Source organism: Episyrphus balteatus, chromosome 3, assembly GCF_945859705.1.
Source record: "Episyrphus balteatus chromosome 3, idEpiBalt1.1, whole genome shotgun sequence".
NCBI classification, from domain to species: Eukaryota; Metazoa; Arthropoda; class Insecta; order Diptera; family Syrphidae; genus Episyrphus; species Episyrphus balteatus.
The window spans coordinates 32597289-32616504 of NC_079136.1; the positions used below are offsets into that span (position 1 = coordinate 32597289).

The following is a 19216-nucleotide window of genomic DNA, read 5'->3' on the forward strand; positions in this document are numbered from 1 at the left end:
TTCAAATTGGGTAAGGACTTCCGGTCGCACATGAGTTTCGAAATTTGCCATATGGCAAAATTCCTATTTTTACAAATTTTTTTCAAATGGTTAAGACCATTTGGTAAATTATTATTTTTACCAAATTTGAAGTAAAAATGTAGTTGACATAATCAGTGAATGCTATGAACTCGTTAAAGATTTGAAAATCTATCGGTCAAGAGGGATTTGACTATGTATCATTCTCCTCCTCGCACAGTGGTGCTTTATGGCGTCAAAAATCATTTACACGGCCATTTCTTGACGAAAAGTCATGAAATTTGGGACAATGAAGCATATTAGTATGAGAAATACGAAAAATCTTCCAACTTTTATTTTTTCAAAATGGTGGTTCCAAAATGGCGGACAGAATAAGCGTTTATAGAATTTTCTTTTACAAAACTGAATATAAGCTAGAAATTTAGCTAAATTGATGTCAAAAAGATGTTCGCTCGTGGATTTGTTTGGAACTGTTCATATTCAATGAAAAACAAAATTTAAAAAATTTAAAACAAAGACCAAAACGCACCAAAGTAGTAAAAAACACTTTTACACTATTTATGCTATTTCTTGGAATTTTTGATTAAATTAGTACATTTTTTACATATTTCATATTTATTTTCACATAAAGTTGATTATTTTGGCGTTATATATTTGGGACTATGTTTTTATGGAAATAAATATGAAATATGTAAAAAATGTCCGCCGATGCGCGGATTGAAATTATTAACAAATTTTGATTATTTTTAACCACTTCTTAGTCTTCACCATTCACAACTTTTCCTCGCTATTACGATTTAAAATTCGAAAAAAAAAACCAAAAACGACCCACCTTATTGTCTAGGTTTTTACCAGTTTATCAAAAAATGATAATTGGAAAAATATAACGAAAAACAAACCACGGACAAAAAAAATTTTTTATAGAAATTACGCATATTGAACTTTATTTGGTACAGTTCAGAACTTAGACGTTTGCATTTTTGTGAGAGCATTCAGGACTTAATTGTGCAGAATTCTGCATTTAAAAATGAACGATGAACGTGTTATAGTTTTTTGTTAAAATCCAGTGTTATAATCGCCACATGTTACTTTCGTACCCAATCTCCCCTACAATTACTTTAAGCAAAATACAAAAATGTTAATAATGTAAGATTAAATTACATTTTTAAACTATCAATGCCCTGTTCCTAGAAACTTTGTAGCTCGTATAATACTTCAAATAAAAAAAAAGCAATCAAATTTCCAAATATTTATTAAAACACAACAAATAAGATAGCAAATCAAATTGAATTTAATTGAATACTTACTACACACAGTGTATATAAGCATTTTAATAATCCAATTAAATTTAATTTAGCTGGTCATAAAATTTGTTCACTTTTCACATACGAAAAGCAAAAGCCAACCATTAACATTATTTTGTCTAAAATAAAATACCATCAATGTTACTTTGTTGCAAGTCTTCAAAATAAATTCAATTTTAATGCACAGCATAATCTCATTGATCCTCTGTCCCTTCGACAGACTCTTAGACCTAGACTCCTCCTCCATCACAAGTTTTAATTATACTCAATTGTGTGTAACGATTTTGGTGGAATAGTAATCTCAATGTTGCCTCGGATACTATCAGCCAGAGTAACCACTACTTCAACTTGCGCACTAAAATTAATGTTTTTTTTTTTTAGAAAATTTAGTAAAAACCAATGAGAAATCTACAAAAATTATGCCAAAGTATTCTGCAATCGAAATTAAAAACAAGATGAAGATACATCGCAACACGATCGGCCAAAATTGTGCGGCGCACAACCTACAACGACAACACATACTCTGCGGTGGCGGGCTAATAAAGCAATTAATTTATTTCAACAACGATTTTATGCAATTTTTATGGATTCGACTAAGTCAGAAAGTTCGGATATAAATTTCTCCTGAGGAGAGGTACTTAAAGATACTTTTAAGAACAACGTCACGCGCTCGTAAATTATGCACAATTTCATCGTATGTGTTGTAGGCATTTTATGTGTATGGTAGGTATATCTAATACAATGTATCTTTGCGCTTGTTTTTGTAACGAAAAATTATAATTTATGACTTACCTATTGAAGAAGACACAGCTAATGGTTCCGTCGGGACGTTCAAATGCAGCAGTCACAATATTTATATTCGAACGTTCAGCCTCTATCCTTATTGATCCTTCGGGAATGAATTTTGAAAAATGACCGATCACATAGTGAATTGGTTGTTTGTATATTTCCTGGCCACCTGGGAATATTGACAAGAACAAATACATGTTTATTTTATGTATTGTGATAAGTTTTAAATTATAAAATGGACTTAAAAATAGAAGAAATATTTAAATACTATAAAATATTTTATGTTTAAATTATGAAGAACAATTCAAAAATTGAAGATTTTTAATAGCTGTTTTAAAATATAATTTTTTTGTTGAGCCTAGCTTAAAGCATTCATCTATTGGCCAAACGAATTGAGTAGAGAGTTTGAAAAGAAATAAGAACTTCTTATCTAAATCACTACTGATACTAACCGCCAGAAAACCCTTATTCTGAACCGATTAGAAATGATCGGAGCAGAGCCTAACGAATTCCAGGATTAAATAAGGCAATGCTATGGGTTGAAGGAATTTTGAGGGGTCCTTATTAAAAAGTTTTAATATGGACTGGTTACAACACAGACAGAAGACTAAAGCTTAAATAACACTCCAAACTAAAAGACAAAACTTCTTTTGGAGCTGGACAGCTGAAATGTAGAATCATTACTGCTTTTGGATGTAGACTTTGGTGTCCTACTATGTAAATGAAATGAAGTGAAATAATCAAAAGAAATAATAAGAATGAACTTCATCAGGAGCATAACAACGTACAACAAGTGGCCACGTGCGTCGTGTATTTTTTTTTTTTTATTTTAAGAAATTACATTTAAATAAAAACTCGTACGCTCAAGCTCAATATAGTTGAAGGATTTAGGAGAAAAACGGCATAAGTCCATTCCAACTCATACTGATAAAAACGCATTTTAAAATGTTCTGCTCTATACAACTTAGTAGGTACTAAAAGCATGTATTTATTTCTATAGCAAGCATGTTTTTTTTTAAATAAGGATGCCATCAGGTAGTGCTCAATGAGGACCTGAAGGATCTCATCATTAGTTTATTTTTGACTAAAAGTGAACATGCGCCGCCGTTTTTTCCCTTTCCCATTTTATTGGTATATACAAAATTTAATAAATCGTTCGATTTAAATGAAGATTTCATTAAAACTTTTGACAAATTTGCAAAATTGGTATTTATGCATAAAAATTGAAAAGTCTTATAACTCATACCTATGGACAACGTCTGCTTTTGTATATTTTCTAAGATCTAATAAACAAATATTTTTTAACCCTAAATAACAGCTAACTCGAAGCATAACTCGTATATAATTTTTTTTCTTTTTTCAAAATTTTTCCTTTTTTTCGAGTTATACTTAATTGTTTGTGTTTTTTAAATGAAATATTCCTATTTGGTTAAAAAAGTAAAGAAATTTAAACACAAAAAATTGATATTTTATTATTTATCAGAAAAGGAGAAATGCTACTCAATAACTCATTTTTTTGTCAAAGTGAATAAAATGCACGACTGGATCGCACGTAGGTACTCGGTCTTGCATTTTTAAGCATTTTTATATTAGTTAGCTTGTGGATTATAAAAAAAACTGTCTCTATATAAATTTAAAAGAAATTTGATTGATATACGGGAAGAGCCGAAATGGAGGACGAATTTTGAATTAATTTTTATTGTTCTTTGACATTTTTGCGAACAACAAAAAAATGCAGTTATATTTTAATTGATTTGAATATTACGTGTGCAAAGTTTAATCAAAATCCTTAAAGCCGTTTTCGTGAAATTTTCAACAATTTTAAAATTTTGTACCGGAGGTAAGCGAGATATACAAAAAAATCATCTGTACCATATTTAACCCGCTCTACTGCATGAATTATGATCGAAGTGATATAAAAATTTTTTTTACAATTTTTAAGCTTGATTAGGGGTTGAAAAAAGGTATTACATACAAATTTTTATTTTTTTACATATATATAAATTTTTGGCATACTAACCCATATATGGGTTAGTATGCAGCAAGGTGATTTCCAGCAAAAAATTAATAACCCATATATGGTTTAGTATGCATTCAAGGTATGTTTTGTAAAGTATGTTTTTATTACAATGGACTTTTCTTATTCATGGAATTTATTCAAACTCGTTCTTTTATCATTGTAGCAGAAGAACACATTCCATTTTCTACACATTGTGCACGTCTTCAGTCCTCAAATTTGACATATTGGCGGTTTTTTTTTGCCATTCAGGGATTTGGTCGATGTTTCCAGTTGGCACTGAACTCAACTACTTTTGCCCTTGGTTGTTGTGAGTGAATTGAAGTTTCGGGATAAGATGGGGATGCACTTTCCTGACTTGTATAACCCCCTCCCCTTTGTTTTGTCCCATCTCTGCTTTGATCACCTGCCAATGTTGAAGGTCGTCCTCTTTTTCGTGACATTGTAGGTTTTAAAGATTTGCATATAAGTGCTCGGAGATGGCTTGTTTGATGTTAAAAAGAGCCAGAATCTGAAGCTAAATCATCATCTCTTCGAAAGCCATCACGAGTTATAGCATTTACATTTACACACTTATTTTTTCTCTAGAAAGTCTTCGAATTCATTTTACAAAAAAAAAAAATTAAAATCCCACAAAAATCAGTAATGTATGTCGCCAACGCATGATAACCCATATATGGTGTTTTGGAAATAATACCATAAAAAAGACAAAAAAAATTATAAAAACAAAAAACAAACTTCGTAAACATATAAAAGTATAATAAATACATACGAAACTTATTTTTAATTGGATGCAACTTACTTGTTTATTATAAAAAAAACATCGGAAAAATACACACTTTTATTTACTGATTTGCACTTTACACATGCTCTTGAAACAATGAGTTTATTTCAGAATCACGACTCTCTTACTGATAATAAAAACCGATTTATTATAAAAAAAAATAGACGTAGCTTTATTATAGTTTTTTTTCTTTTTGACATTTGGTGCAATATAACGGAAATAAATCGATATGAAATCGATAAACCATATATGGGTTGGTATGCGGTAGAGGGTTAAGGAAAATCTGGTCATCCGTTTAGCCTCTGAAATGTATACAGATGGACGCACAGGCCGACCCGGACGGAACTACGATTCAGATTTCTGAGGTTTGTCAGAATCAGGTTAAACTAGCTAAATGATGCTGACTTAGCCAAATGTTTCTATCCGGTCCGACCAACAGATTAAGATATTAAATTAAGATATTCTGCAATAAGTAAAGTTTCTTTAACAGAATATTCTCTAAACGTATTTTGTCTTAAAATTAGCAATCAATTTGTTTTATTGTTTTTTTTGAAGTGAAAACTTCTTTAGTATCGTAGTGATTTGAAACAAGATGAAACGAAAACGCGACACGACTTTAACTTGTTATAACTTTTTTGTTTTAATAGATAGATGAATGAAATTTGTACTGTAGATAGGTAATTAAATAAATTATAATTGTACAATTTTAATTAATTTCATATTCAAAATTCGGAGATAACGGTAAAAAGATGTTCTTTTCCAACACACGTTTTATCTTTTGATCTAGTGCACATACAAATTTGATTTAACTTTAATACGCATGCTGATAACATAACCTTTTATTTGATATATCACACATAACATAACGTGCTCTATAAGTAACACAATCTTAAATTGAAAAAAATTAAAAATACCTCAAAACACCTGTGGGGATCTGTTGGCGATGACCAGCTACCAGTTTAGGAATTACCATAATCTCAGTCTGGAAATTCGACATGGTTGACTTTAAAAAATTCTAACTTCTCTTGTAGACATCTTTGAAATAAGATTTATACATCATTAAACATTAAACAATAAGCTTTCACATGGTATAAAGTTTTTTATAGGTTGTCAAACAAAAATGTATATAGGTTGTCATATAAAAAACATGGATTTATAGGTGATAGAATAAAAATAGGTAGATTTTTTCTATTTTATTTTTTTTTTGTAAGAAAAATGATTTTTTAAGGTTTCACTTCAACCACGTGTGAATTGCACACATGATTTTTTTTTTAATATCTAATATTTTAATATATAAAGACAAATTCAAAATTTTGAAATTTGATAATTATAAAAATTTGTCTAATTATTTTACAAATCTAAACTTAAAAATAAAGTTGGATGTAATTTAAGCATAAAATATTTCTTTTAACAAACTTGCTCTTAGTACTGCAGAGCCGTTCACGATGTGAATTTATATTCCTGTTTTAATACTTTTTTGTAAAAAAAAGTTTGTAAAATGCCTACATTGTTAAAATCTGCTCAAGGTCCTCATCTTTACAATGTAAGACTGGACTACTTTTTTAGTATTAATTTTTCATTAATAATTATTATAATTATAATCATAGTTTCAAAACATATACCTATTTCCTAATTTCGAGTGAGTTTTTTCTGCCCAAACTGTTTCATATTATCTGCCGGGCCTGGCAGTGGTAATGCATTATGTAGGTCTCAAAAACTTAGCAAGTTTTTATATTTTTTAACTTTTTAAACCACCTAACCTATGACTTTTGTTAAATCATAACATCAGCTGCAGATTTTTTAAACCTATGCTAAAAGTTTCCACATGCGCTTATTCATGCTTATTCATTTGTCAAAAAACTTAACATATTGGCAAGAAAAACAACTTTTGGTAAAAATGAATTTGTTTTGCCAACTTTATTCAAAGAGATTCTATCACAGCAAGTATACCTACAACAAAATCGGGCTTATAAAAATAATAAAATGCTAATTAAGTGCTAAATAACCAAACCAATGTTTTTAAAAGTGCTCTCAAAGACACATATTTTTCCTTGAATAATTAGGTTCTCAACTTATTTGAATTAATATCAAATTCACAGAAGCATTTTCAAAAATCAAAAATTTATTATTTTCCCACTTACTTGTAACATTGACAATAACAGGTGAATCCACAAAATTATCAACATAACTCGGTCCACCTTGTTCATTCAAAATCAAATTCCAATCAATGTATCCATTAAAAGAATGCTGCAAATCTTCCAAATAAGAATGTGCATACTTCTCGGCCCGCTCCCAAGATCCCAATTCAGGTCCATGTGTCTGCAGAGGTTTGTCACCAATACAAGATTCTGTATTAAAAATCAGTTTGTCAGGCATAAGTTCATGGGCTTCATCAATCAAACTTGGCCCAAAATATTCATCCCAATACCAATGCATAGCCAATCCATCCAAATAGTTTATAGATTCTTTTCTCGATTCATTCATCTTAAATTATTCATGTTTTTAAATACTTTTGTCAAATTAATGTCAAACTAAATTAAATGACTTACCGCCTTGAACCAAAACGGAAACGTATACCTTTGATCATCATTGCTGAATATTTTGACATCTTTGAATTTTGAATTACGTATAGTTGGTCCTAAATTATCTGCCAACCACTTAGCCTTTAAATTTATTGAAAATAAAAGAACAAAAATTTATTTATTAAAATATCTTACAATTTATTTTGTTTTTAAATTAATATATAAACTTACTTGACTGCTTGGTGTCCAACCAAGACTCATGAAATGTACAAAAACCCAACCGAAAACGCCATTCAATGGCTCGTTGCCGGTTGTGATGGCCCAAATCGGCATATTTTTAGCTTCCATTAGTTCGAGAAATCTTTATGAAGCATAAGCAGCAGCCCACCCATCAATGCAATATGCAGCAAATAATGTATTTATCCAAAAATAAATGAAAACATAGACAAATTCAATTAGAAAAAAAAGAAAGAAAATAAACAAAAAAATAATTGTGACAATAATGAGAAAAGAACCTAATACACTCTCTGGTTCCACCCCATCGATAAAATTTATTAGGCGTATCAAATTACAATCCTTCCGATTCAATTAGGAGAGATTTTGAAAAAAAACTTGCTTTTTTTGTAATGATTTATTTTTATTTTATCAAGATTTTCTGGAAAAAAGATGCTAGTTTGTCCAAGTCTATTTTATAAGTTTAAAAATTAAATATTTTTAAGACAAAAGAGAAAAATGGAATTTAGGGTTGATAGGTTTTGATTTATTTCATTTGTTATGGTCGGAATAATGCATCACAAGATAGCATACCGGAAACGATTCCAACAAAGTGAGGTCATTTTTCCCTTCATTTTGTTTGATGAAGGAAAAATGGACATGAACAACCTTATAAAGTCTTACTGTTCAGAAGTTTTATCCTAGTGAAGTATCTACTTCAAAATCTTTTAAAATGCATTTTTTCATTGAAAACTTTTTTTAGATTTTGTAGATATTATTACTTTAAAGCAGGAATGTAAAAAATCATTTTCTTTAATGCATTTGTTTTCATTACAAATTAAAAAAAAAAATATTTATTGCAAATGAAAAAATTTGCGTAAAAAAAAATATTCATTGGAACTGAAAAAAAATTTGCATTAAATAAAAATATTTATGGCAACTTGAAACTGAAAAATATTCGCATACAAAATTATTTATTGCAACTAAAAATATTTTGCATTGATAAATAAATTTTATTGCAACTGAAAAATTTTTGCATTGAAAACAAAATATTTATTGCAAACAAAAAATTTTTAATACAAAATTTGTGTATTAAGAATTTTTTTTGTAATATTCGCCGAATTTCTTAAAACTTTGGCTATTTGACTATACATTAGCTTTTCAACTACAATATTGAACCCGAATACTTAAAATTGTTAGAAATTCGAAGAACATTAAAAAAAAATTAGTGCAACCATTTTGCATTATACTTATTTTTTTTTTCAATGCAGGAAATTTTTATTTTCAATAAAAATATTTTTTTAATGAAAAATATTTTTAACTGGAATACAAATTTGGTTTTCAATGGAAATATTTGTCAGTTGCATTAAAATTTTTTTTTTTCAATGCAAATTTATTCACTTGCAAAAAATATTTTTTTTGTAATGCAAATTTTTTTATTAATATGTATTTGTTTTGTTTTTATTTTAAATGCATTTTTTTTTAAATTAATATTTTTAAAACCCTGTACACTTATTTTAAGTGAAAACTATGATTCTCTGCCATTTTCGTTGACTCTGACAAACTTCAAAATTTAATGGAGAATTTGAATTTTGTTGTATTGGTTGATTTTGAAAAATTATTCTTTAACCTAAAACCAAGACAGTCTAAAAAATTCGGGTAGTTTTTGAAATTTTCCGAAACTTTATGATTTTTTTATAAGCAACCGGATTTTATATACGGTCTTATGTTAAAGGTTGCTTCACAGTAAATCGAAGAATTCGTTTTTGAATTATGTTTTCCAATAAAAAAAAAGAGATAATAGTCTTTTACTAATAATGTTTAATTCAAATTAATAAGTATAGTACTCACTTGAGATGATAATCAGCCCACGTTTGATAATAATTCTTCTTAAGAAAACTAAGTCCATTCCATGACTTTCTAGTTTTCATCCATTTTGGTGGACTCCAGGCAGCTGCCAAAATTTTTATATTTTGAATATTTGCAACGGATTTTAATCGTTCAATTTGTTTAATCTGGCAAATATCCAACAATTATTTTTTACTATTTTGTACGTTAGTATTAAAAAAAAATACCTTCTTTTCATCTAGATAATGTAATTGTGTAAAATTTGACAAATTCGTATCATCTTCTGGTAATTCGTTATATGCCCAAGGTTCCAAATCAAAATCACACCCTCCAATTGGCATACGCATCATAGTAAAACCAATTCCTTTCTTTGAATATAATGATCTGAAAAGTGAAAATAATAAATAGTAAAAATTATTTTTAAAAAATCATAAATGTTTCCTCACTGATATACAGCATCCTGTAATTCATGAGGTAAACCTTCCAAAATATGGGATACTGCACCGGTGAATGCACCACCAAAACCAACTATTTTCTGGTATTTCGTCTTTCGCTCAACTTTAATTGTCACCTTTCGCTTTGAAGCTAAATAATGTTTAACAAAAAAAAAAGAACTTATATTAGTTTAAGGATTTAAATTCAATTTCAAACCTCTCGATTCCAATTTTTCTATTCTATTTCCTCTGTTGAGCAATACTACCATGGGTTCTTGTATAATCTCATTCTGCTCTGCATAGTCTTTTACCACTACCGTTTTGTCAGAATACTGACCCAATTTTGATGAAAACCGTAAACCCATCTGAAAATTAAATCATCCAAAATTTAAATTCGCAGCTTTTCATTAACTCCATATAAAATTTATATACGACCGACTACGCACAAAAAGGCTAATTATTCCTCATTGTCCTACGTTTTCCGTGGTTTGGGTTGGCAATTTAAAATCGAAACAATAATAAACTTACTTTGCTTGACGAGGTTAGAACGAAACCATCAACACCTACAGGACTCATTGGATCCAGATAATCGCAGTAGGTGACATTGCAAACACATACCGATCCATATGGGGAAGGACGAAGTGCACATGGTGTACTTACAGCGACTGAAATTAAATGTTAACTTTATTATATATTATAGCAAAATTGTAAAGTGTTTTTACACCTAATGCCCATTTTCCCACTGGACTATTGCCCGTTCATAAAAAATATAATTATGAGTTGGGAGTAGTTTATTATTTTGTTGCTATTTAGTTTGGAGTTATAGAAATTTTTCGCTAAGTTCATATAAACTGAGCGAAATAACCAAAACACAAAATCTACTGGAGCAAAAAATTAAAATTGCCGTAACAACCCAACCCCAACAAAATATGGACCTAGTTTGGATTTGATCCAGGGGGAGGGGGCCCTGGATCGAATCCAAACTAGATCCATATTTTGTTGGGGTTGGGGTGTTTCGCTAAGTTCAAAAGAACTGAGCGAAAAATTCAATAACTCCAAAACTAACAAAGCAAAAAAATTAAAATTTCCTTAACTAATAAGCAACAATTAGTAGAGTAACTAAAGCTAAAAAATTGTCAATATTAGGGAACCCGGCCGAACAGCTTAGATTTTGATAATCTTTTTTTTTCAAACGTCGGTAATTAAAAATACTTTAAAGTCTATAGATTAAAACTTGCCGGTGTTGCCGTTTTGATTTTTTAAATTTAATTGAAGATTTTTATGAACAAAAACAAATTTTTTTCAAAAAATTTTCTTAAATTTCATGAATTAATTGATGCCAAAAGATTGTCTAGGAAATTCAAGGAAAAAAAATATATGGGAGTGAGGGACAATTTTCCATAGTTCAAGCGATAGATGCAATTTTCTTATTAATTGACTTCAAACACAAAAAAAAATATTTGAACACAACGGCAACACCTACAATATTCAAATTTACATTTTTTAAAAGCTAGAAGCTTAGTCATATATGTAAAATATTAAAATTAAGATAATTGAATGAACGGCTTTTGAAAGAATGGCAATTGAACTCAGATTTTTGAAAAAAAAAAAATGATTGAAAAAATTTTAACATGTCGTTTTCTAAACTTGGTCGTAATATAAATGCATTTATTTTCAAATTTTTTTGGCCGCATTTATTACGATTTCAAATTATAAAAGGAAATGTCAATATGTATTACGGTTTATGAAAAAAATTAAAAAGTATTTCATTTTCGAAGAACTTTTTTTAGTAAAAGTTTTGAAAAAAATGTAACTTATTTTTTTTTTAAAGTTCAACATCTAAACATAAAATTATTTTTTATTCATTTAATAACCCTTACTGTTGAAAGTTAAATAGCGAAAATTTAAAATTCCTATTTACCACAGTCTTTGAGAAAATTAATTATTTCAATGCAAAAATTCAGTTTTAATAAAAAAAAAAAACCATTGAAATTGAAGTAATTTTTCATTTTTTTTTTCAAAACTGTGATATATTTTACCTTTTTTTTGCTTCGAAATTCAACTAATAATATTTATGGCCAAAAATTTTTTTTAAATAAATTCATATTTTATTAGAAAAAGTTTGGAAAAAAGTCATTTTAAATTTTTCTAATAACATTTTTTTTTTAATTCTGAGTTTGAGGACCATTTTTTCAAAAAGTCTTGATTAAATTTAGTGGATTTAAATTTAAGAGATAAGAATGAGCTTCTGGCTTTTTAAAAATGTATTTTAAAATATTGTAGGTGTTGCCGTTGTTTTCAAAATATTTTTTTTTTGTGTTTAAGGTCAGAATGTTAGAAAATTGCATTTATCGCTTAAACGATGGAAGATTGTCCCTTACAGCCTTTTATTTATCTACCTTAAATTACCTAGAGAATCTTTTGCTATAGTTTGTTTTATGAAATTTAAGCAAAAAAAATGGTTTTGTTAAAAAAAATTTAATTTTAATTTTAAAAAACAATACGGCAACACCGGCAATTTTTAATCTATAGACTTTAAAGTATTTTTAATTACCTACGTTAGAAAAAAAAAAATCGTCAAAATCAGAGCTGTTCGGCCGGGTTCCCTAATAATTTGCTTTAGTTACTCTACTAAATTCGATTTGCGAAAAGTGCTCGCTAAGTTCACATTTAAAAATACATAATAGTTTAAAACAAATCTAATGCGCTAGTAGCAAGAAAAACTATAGAATGTAAACATTTGAGCTCATTTTTTGTTTAATTTTATTAAAACGAACATGTGTGTGTAATTGATTTTCACACGTTATTCATTTGGTAATATTATGCGAGAGTATTATCATTTTATCAGGTATCATTATCACTATCTGCCGGATGCTTTATATTTTTATAATTTTGAAAACAAAAACATTCAACTTACAACTCAATTTGAGACATGCGCTTAAGCTCAAAAGAAAGACGAACGTCTCGATGAAGCCGACGACTTTCATTTTCAGAAAAAACACCAACCGGTCAGCAAAAGTAAAAGAAATTAAACACAATAAAATACACTACCCCGAATCGGAGCAAATTGCTGACTGATTTCAATTTAATCTCATTTGCCAGTTACTACTGGAAATTTGACCGAGTGGCATTATCTTATGGGGTAGTATCTAAGTTTTGGGTTTTTTTTTCTGTACGCGGTAGAGATCTGTTTTCAAAGATAAATTTGCAATATCGCAGAAGCGATTGGATATTTCGCTCAGCTAGAGTTTTTTTTTTTTTATTTTTTAATAAAAGTCTTGGAATTATGTATGTATTGAAAGATGAAATGATAACGAGCAGCTGGTAAATTGTTAAGCCTATTTTGCTTCTGTATAACTGATAAGGGATAGAAGTTGTTTAGTTTTTATTTTCGGTTTTTTTATTGATAAAAATATTTTATTGAATGTTTATGATTTATAATAAGAATTTAATAAGTTTACGGAATAATCATGAGCGCATTGGAGAAATTGAGCCTTAAATGAATGTTATACAGTACTGGACAAAATAAAGTACGCCCTATCCGAACTTTCACATTTATGCTGTTCTCGCTCCCCGAGTCATCAATAAACTATCCCTAAGTAGTGACTAAGAAAGTCTATTACTATACTTATACACTCCTGTCGAAATAATGACAAATATGCTTGAAACGAAAAATAAAATAATTTAAGTTCTTAAAAGGGTCCATTTTAGGCTGGACAAAAAAGAGTTCGCAATGCAATAATTACAATTGTAGGTATTTGAATCTCAAAGCTTCTCATTCTTTGGAGCTGAGAAGTTAGCCATTACCTTAGTTAATGTCTCACATGGGTTTTTTTCAATTATTATTATTTTACTAAAAGACCATAGTCCAAAAAAGCACACAGTGACAAAAATTTAATTTTAAGTGAAAAAACTCGAGCTTTAAAATAAAAATTTTTCTTTATCGAAATGAAAAATCATTAAAGAGCATTAAATAAATCAAACCTGCATTAAAATACATAAATTCATAAGAAGTTTAAAAAATTAAGTACTTATTTAAGTCTTGTACAGCTATTTTTATTAGAAATGTTTAGTCTTGTATTCTCTACGACTTTGAGACTACTAATCATCGGATTTTTCTTAACTTTTTTGAGAATTCGACAATCATCAAATTGATTTGTTTTTCGTTTTCTCCCAAAAACCGACTTTATAACCAGTTGTACTTTATTTTTTTAAATTTCTTATGAATTTATTTAAATGCAGTTTGATTTATATTTCAAAACTTTGTTTTTTTTTTTTTTTTTGAAAAACCAATTTTTTAAAAACGGTTTAGTGAAATTTCGTTTTGAAGTGTTAGTTAATTATTTCTTCAAAATGGCATAACAATTTTTTTTTTGAAAAATGTTAAAAAATATTTAAAAAAAACAGCTCTAAGGATTTTCAATTTTGTTTGTAAAAATTCCTTTTCATACAATAAATCAGATGACTTAGTTTTGTGATATAATCATTAAAAAATGGTTTTTCATTAATTAAAAACATATTTTATCTGTTTTTTAACACTATCTGAAATGCTTTAATAAAATCAAATTATAATTTTCCCTAACTATTTTTCATAAAAATCTTTGAAAAAAAAACAGCTACTTTTACCATAAGAGCTAGTCCCAAGAGCAAAAAGTGATTATACCAACAAATAGTTACTTAAAGTTCCTGTGTCAATTACAGAAAAATGCTTTATTCGTGTAGAGTTTTTGTTTTTAACATTTGAAGGAATTCGCTATATTCGTGCATAACATAATAAAGATTTTTCTGTCACTAAGTCTTAAACATTTTTAAAAGCACTATACACTAACACTCCAAATAAATAATTTGATAACAAAAATATACGATAGCAAAATATTACTCATACGCCACAGTGATCACCGCTTTATTGAGGTTTTACATAAAACTACACTACCCCAAACAATAAAATTTCTTTTAGAGCTGGAAAGTACTGATAAAAATATACAAATTCTCTAGATCTATTTATTGTACTCATAACGAGTACCAACGACAAACTTTTAGGTAGGTATACTTCTCTAACCTTCCTAAGCTCAACTTGTGTTTTATCTAAAAAGACGCGTTTCAGAAGTATTTTCATTTTGAATTTTTTTCAGATTTCTTTTTGTTTCAAAATCAAATACATACGTGTTTAAAATTTATTTCAACAAAGTTTCTGTAATAAAAAAAAAAAAATGTCAACTAGCAAAAAATTCTACTCCTACACACAAATATTTATAAAATTGAAATAAAATATTCGAAAACAACACCACACCATAAAATCCCTTTACATCCTAAAAAGATATCCTTTTCTACCATACCAAATAAAAAAGTAGGTATGTTGTTCAATAAACAGTGTGTGTCTGTGTATATTTTTTTTTAAGGAATCAGAGGAAACCCACTCTCACACTCCATCAACTAGAAACTTTACTACATACCTACTAGCAGTGAACAACACAGCAACACCGTTTGATTGATTTCCATTGGAACCCATCGACTGGAATAAAACAATTACACACTGGGGTAATGGATATTCGTAGTTTAAAATTTCGCTATGATCCGATTTTTTTTTTATAAATATTTTCCTTCTTGTTTCTTCACAATATTATGAGAGAGCGAGATATCATGAACAACGTGACCTGTTAGTTCATATATGGCCTCCATATCGTTGCACACCAGTTGAGCAGCCAACTCAAAACATGGCATCCCGCCGCCCGTGTCGTCGATGGAGTTATTTTGATATTATATACGAATATTTTGATTATTTAAAGAACGGATTTAGGGGAGCACATTTCAATGAAAGCGGTTTGTTTCGAAAACAATTGATTTCGAAAGCGGTTTGTTGCTAAAACGGTCCCAAATCCGTTAAACAATGGTAGGGGAAGTGGGGGCAAGACCGCCCCTTTAGTGTTTGATTGTCTTAAAAACCAATAAAAAACAACTTTTAATTAAAATAAGGTCTTTATTCATTAAGGCCCATTTGCTCATACTAGTCATAAATTCTCATCTTAGCTAGGTCGAACATAACTCTTGTGTTTAACTTAGTTTATTCTAAGTTGCTAAAAAATATTTATGTTTAACCTAGCAATGATTTACTTTCATGATATAAATCGCTGAGAACTTCAAATTCAAAAGTCAAATCAATAGAAACGTCAAATAATTTAAATAGATTTTGAGCAATTTAGCAATTAATATACAACAATATCGTTAAATTTTCAAGTTTGTGTCTTTATCTTGCGGAATAAAAGTGTAAAAAAGTATATTTGAGCCAAAAATAAGTGTTAATTGGTTAAACAAAAATTATTCGTGTGTGTGTGTAAATGTGCTGGTGTGTCAAAATTAGTCAATGAAATATGACAGCAAAATAGTGCCTCATACAAAAAACTGTGGTGTAAATTGTACCATCTGTGGATGGTTTAAGTTAATGAATGTAAGTTTATTTTTATTAAATTGATAATAATTCATGTCCTTTGTACTACCGACATCAATTTTTGAGCGACATTCTTGCTTTTTTCATAAAATAAAAGTGCCTAGGTAGAACATAACAGCTTAAGTTCTACTATTTCTTCCCCCTAAGTTATGTTAAACTTAGAGGAATTTATGACACAGTTTGAAGTTCGTGCAAACCGTAATGTAGAACTTAAGGGTTTATGTTTCACATAAATATTTAAGACTCGTTTCAGCAAATGGGCCTAAGTTAATTGTGTTTTGTTGGAACTCTCATTATTAAAAAAAAATAAAAAATATTGAACAATTTTTATTTTTACTACCCACATGGGGGTAAGACCGCCCTATCAAATTTTGTTGGTAGAAAGAGCGTTTCTTTTCTTTTAAATGCAGTTTATTTGCAATAATAACACACTAATGCTATATTTTCATTAGTTCTCAGTCAAGTAAAAACTTTGTGGTAGGTACCATTTGAAGGTAGAAGGTACAAAGTCCTTTTCCGCAGAATCATCACTTACAGTATTATTTGGCGCCTGTCACGTAGCTTTTTGGAAGTTTTAACGGTGAACTTATTTTTTCACTTTTTTAAGCTACCACAGCTCCCAATTTTGCCCATGGGCGGTCTTGCCCCAGTCATATCATATCTGATGTTCTGGAATATATTTTTTTTTTATTTATATTTATGACTCTTTCTTTCGCAGAAAAATACTTTTGAATAATCACTTTCTATTATAAAAACAGAAAAAGTTAAAATTTTAATTTGTTTAGTGTTAAAAATACAAGTGATTTTTCACATGAACAATAACAAAATGATGAAAAATCAAATATTACAAATACAATACAATATACAAATATTGCAAGTGTTGCCAATTTTACTTTTTCCCCATAGGCGGTCTTGCCCACACTTCCCCTATATTTCCCAATATCAGGATCCACGTGTCTTGTTCAGGTCAGCTAACATAGGTTTGTGGTTGGTGGTAAAAATTATGAATGTTTTTACACAATGAAGCTCTTAGGCACTCCAATTTTAAGTTCATTTACCGGCTATGCAGAACTATTTTTGGATCTAATCCTTCCCTTAAGCCCGGTTGATAAAAAATGTACCAGAGGGTTTAAATTTGTGCTAGTCGCTGGCCAATCCATTGTTGCAATAACAGCTTCCCAAACGAATTCAGAAGTTCTCCGTTGGGAAACTCAACCACAAAATTTAACATAGCTTTAGCCTTAAACGAGCTATTAAATTGGTTATTAGTATGGTAAAATATGTAGAATTCAGTTTAATATTTAAGTACCTAAGCTTCAAATTTGATTATTTTTATAATTTAAAGTTTAATATTTTTTGTCTAGACACCTTCGTTCTCTTATGAACAGAAATTGGGCAGGTTCAGAAACGTTAGGGACCACATATTTAGTCAACTGTATGACCAAAATACGGTAATGCAAAATTCTGGTTGGTCAAAATTCTGTATTTTGAAATGCTGTAAAAGGTCTGAAAAATCGTTTTGATAATGTAAAAAAGTGCGCACTTTCAAAAAAAAAAAAAAATTCAGCATTTTTACAGCCTTTCAAAATACCGAAGATTAAAAAGAAATTTTTTTTCAAGAACTATATCAATTTTACTCCAACTTAATGAATCGTTCTTATAAACTTCACTTAAGCAATTGCAGTTGCAAATATCTGTTTTAAATGTATATTTTTTTCATCTCTTTCTCTTTGTAATTTCTAAATTTACAGTATTTTGAAATACAGAATTTTAACCATACAGTATTATGATCATACAGTATTATACAGAATTTTGATCATACAGAATTTTGAAATACAGTAATACGACCCGCTCCCGGGTTGGGGTCGAAATGCTGTACGGGTCATAACACTTTATTCAAAATACTTTAAGTCAAAATACTGTAAGTCAAAATACTGTTTTTCAAAATTCTGTTTTCAAAATTCTGCATTTAAAAATGCTGTACAAAGGCTAAAAATTGTTTTGATAATGTTAAAAGGTGCGCACTTTTTAAATATTAAATATTTTAAAATACAGAGATATTAAAAAGAAATTTTTTTCAAGAACTGGGTATCATTTCAATTTTACTCCGACTATAGGACACTAAAACGTTCTTTTAGACTTCACTTGAGTAATTAAAGTTGCGAATACCTGCTTTTAATGTTTCTTATTTTCATCTTTGTATCTTCTTTTTCTGCTTGTATTTTGTATACATTTCACATTCAATCACCAACTTCATCAAATTATATCGTGGGCACAAAGCCAAAACTGCAAATCTGCAAAATTCTAGTTTTGGAAAAAAAAAACGGCTTCAAAGTTTTGGAAGCTCGTGCAACGGACATTGATAGTTTAGGTTGCTAGGCAACAGATGGAGGATTAGGGTCGACGCAGTGAATAGAGGAACCTATAACAAGTTAAATGACGCATTAAACTGAAAATTTCCAAAAATGCAAATTCGCGGTTTTGGCTTTGTACCGACCGACAATATTAGGCTATTGATTATGTAGTTTAGAAAGGAACTAAGACGTTCACGGGTTTTTATTGCAGGAATCGTTCAATGGGTTATAAAAGAAGATAAAACCGCGGAGTGCTATTAAATGAGAGGGTGGAAACTGAAGATAGGGGTGCAAAAGCCCCCTTTTTGGTTTTTTCAATATGCCTCGTAAACCAAGCAAAATTTTGATATATTGTATACACAACTTTTTGTGGAGAATTAAATTTCCAATTGGAATAATGTTTTTTAAAAATTGAAAAAAAAAATTCCATACCAAAATAGTCGAAACAATCATAAAAAAATATCAAAAAAATCGATTTTTTGAGTTTT

General features: G+C 29.1%; 1 protein-coding gene across 1 annotated transcript; it reads right to left on the reverse strand.

Annotated features, from left to right (window-relative positions):
- Positions 1-1252: 1252 nt before the first annotated feature.
- Positions 1253-13018, reverse strand: LOC129915956 (lysosomal acid glucosylceramidase). Its single transcript, XM_055995683.1, has 11 exons — positions 12847-13018; positions 10458-10594; positions 10147-10294; positions 9942-10080; positions 9723-9879; positions 9499-9662; positions 7666-7795; positions 7462-7575; positions 7054-7396; positions 2115-2280; positions 1253-1677 (listed from the first exon to the last, which is right to left on the reverse strand). Exons 1-11 carry the CDS (start codon positions 12914-12916, stop codon positions 1578-1580), a joined length of 1668 nt encoding a protein of 555 aa, XP_055851658.1. The 5' UTR covers positions 12917-13018; the 3' UTR covers positions 1253-1577.
- Between the last annotated feature and the right edge of the window lie 6198 nt (positions 13019-19216).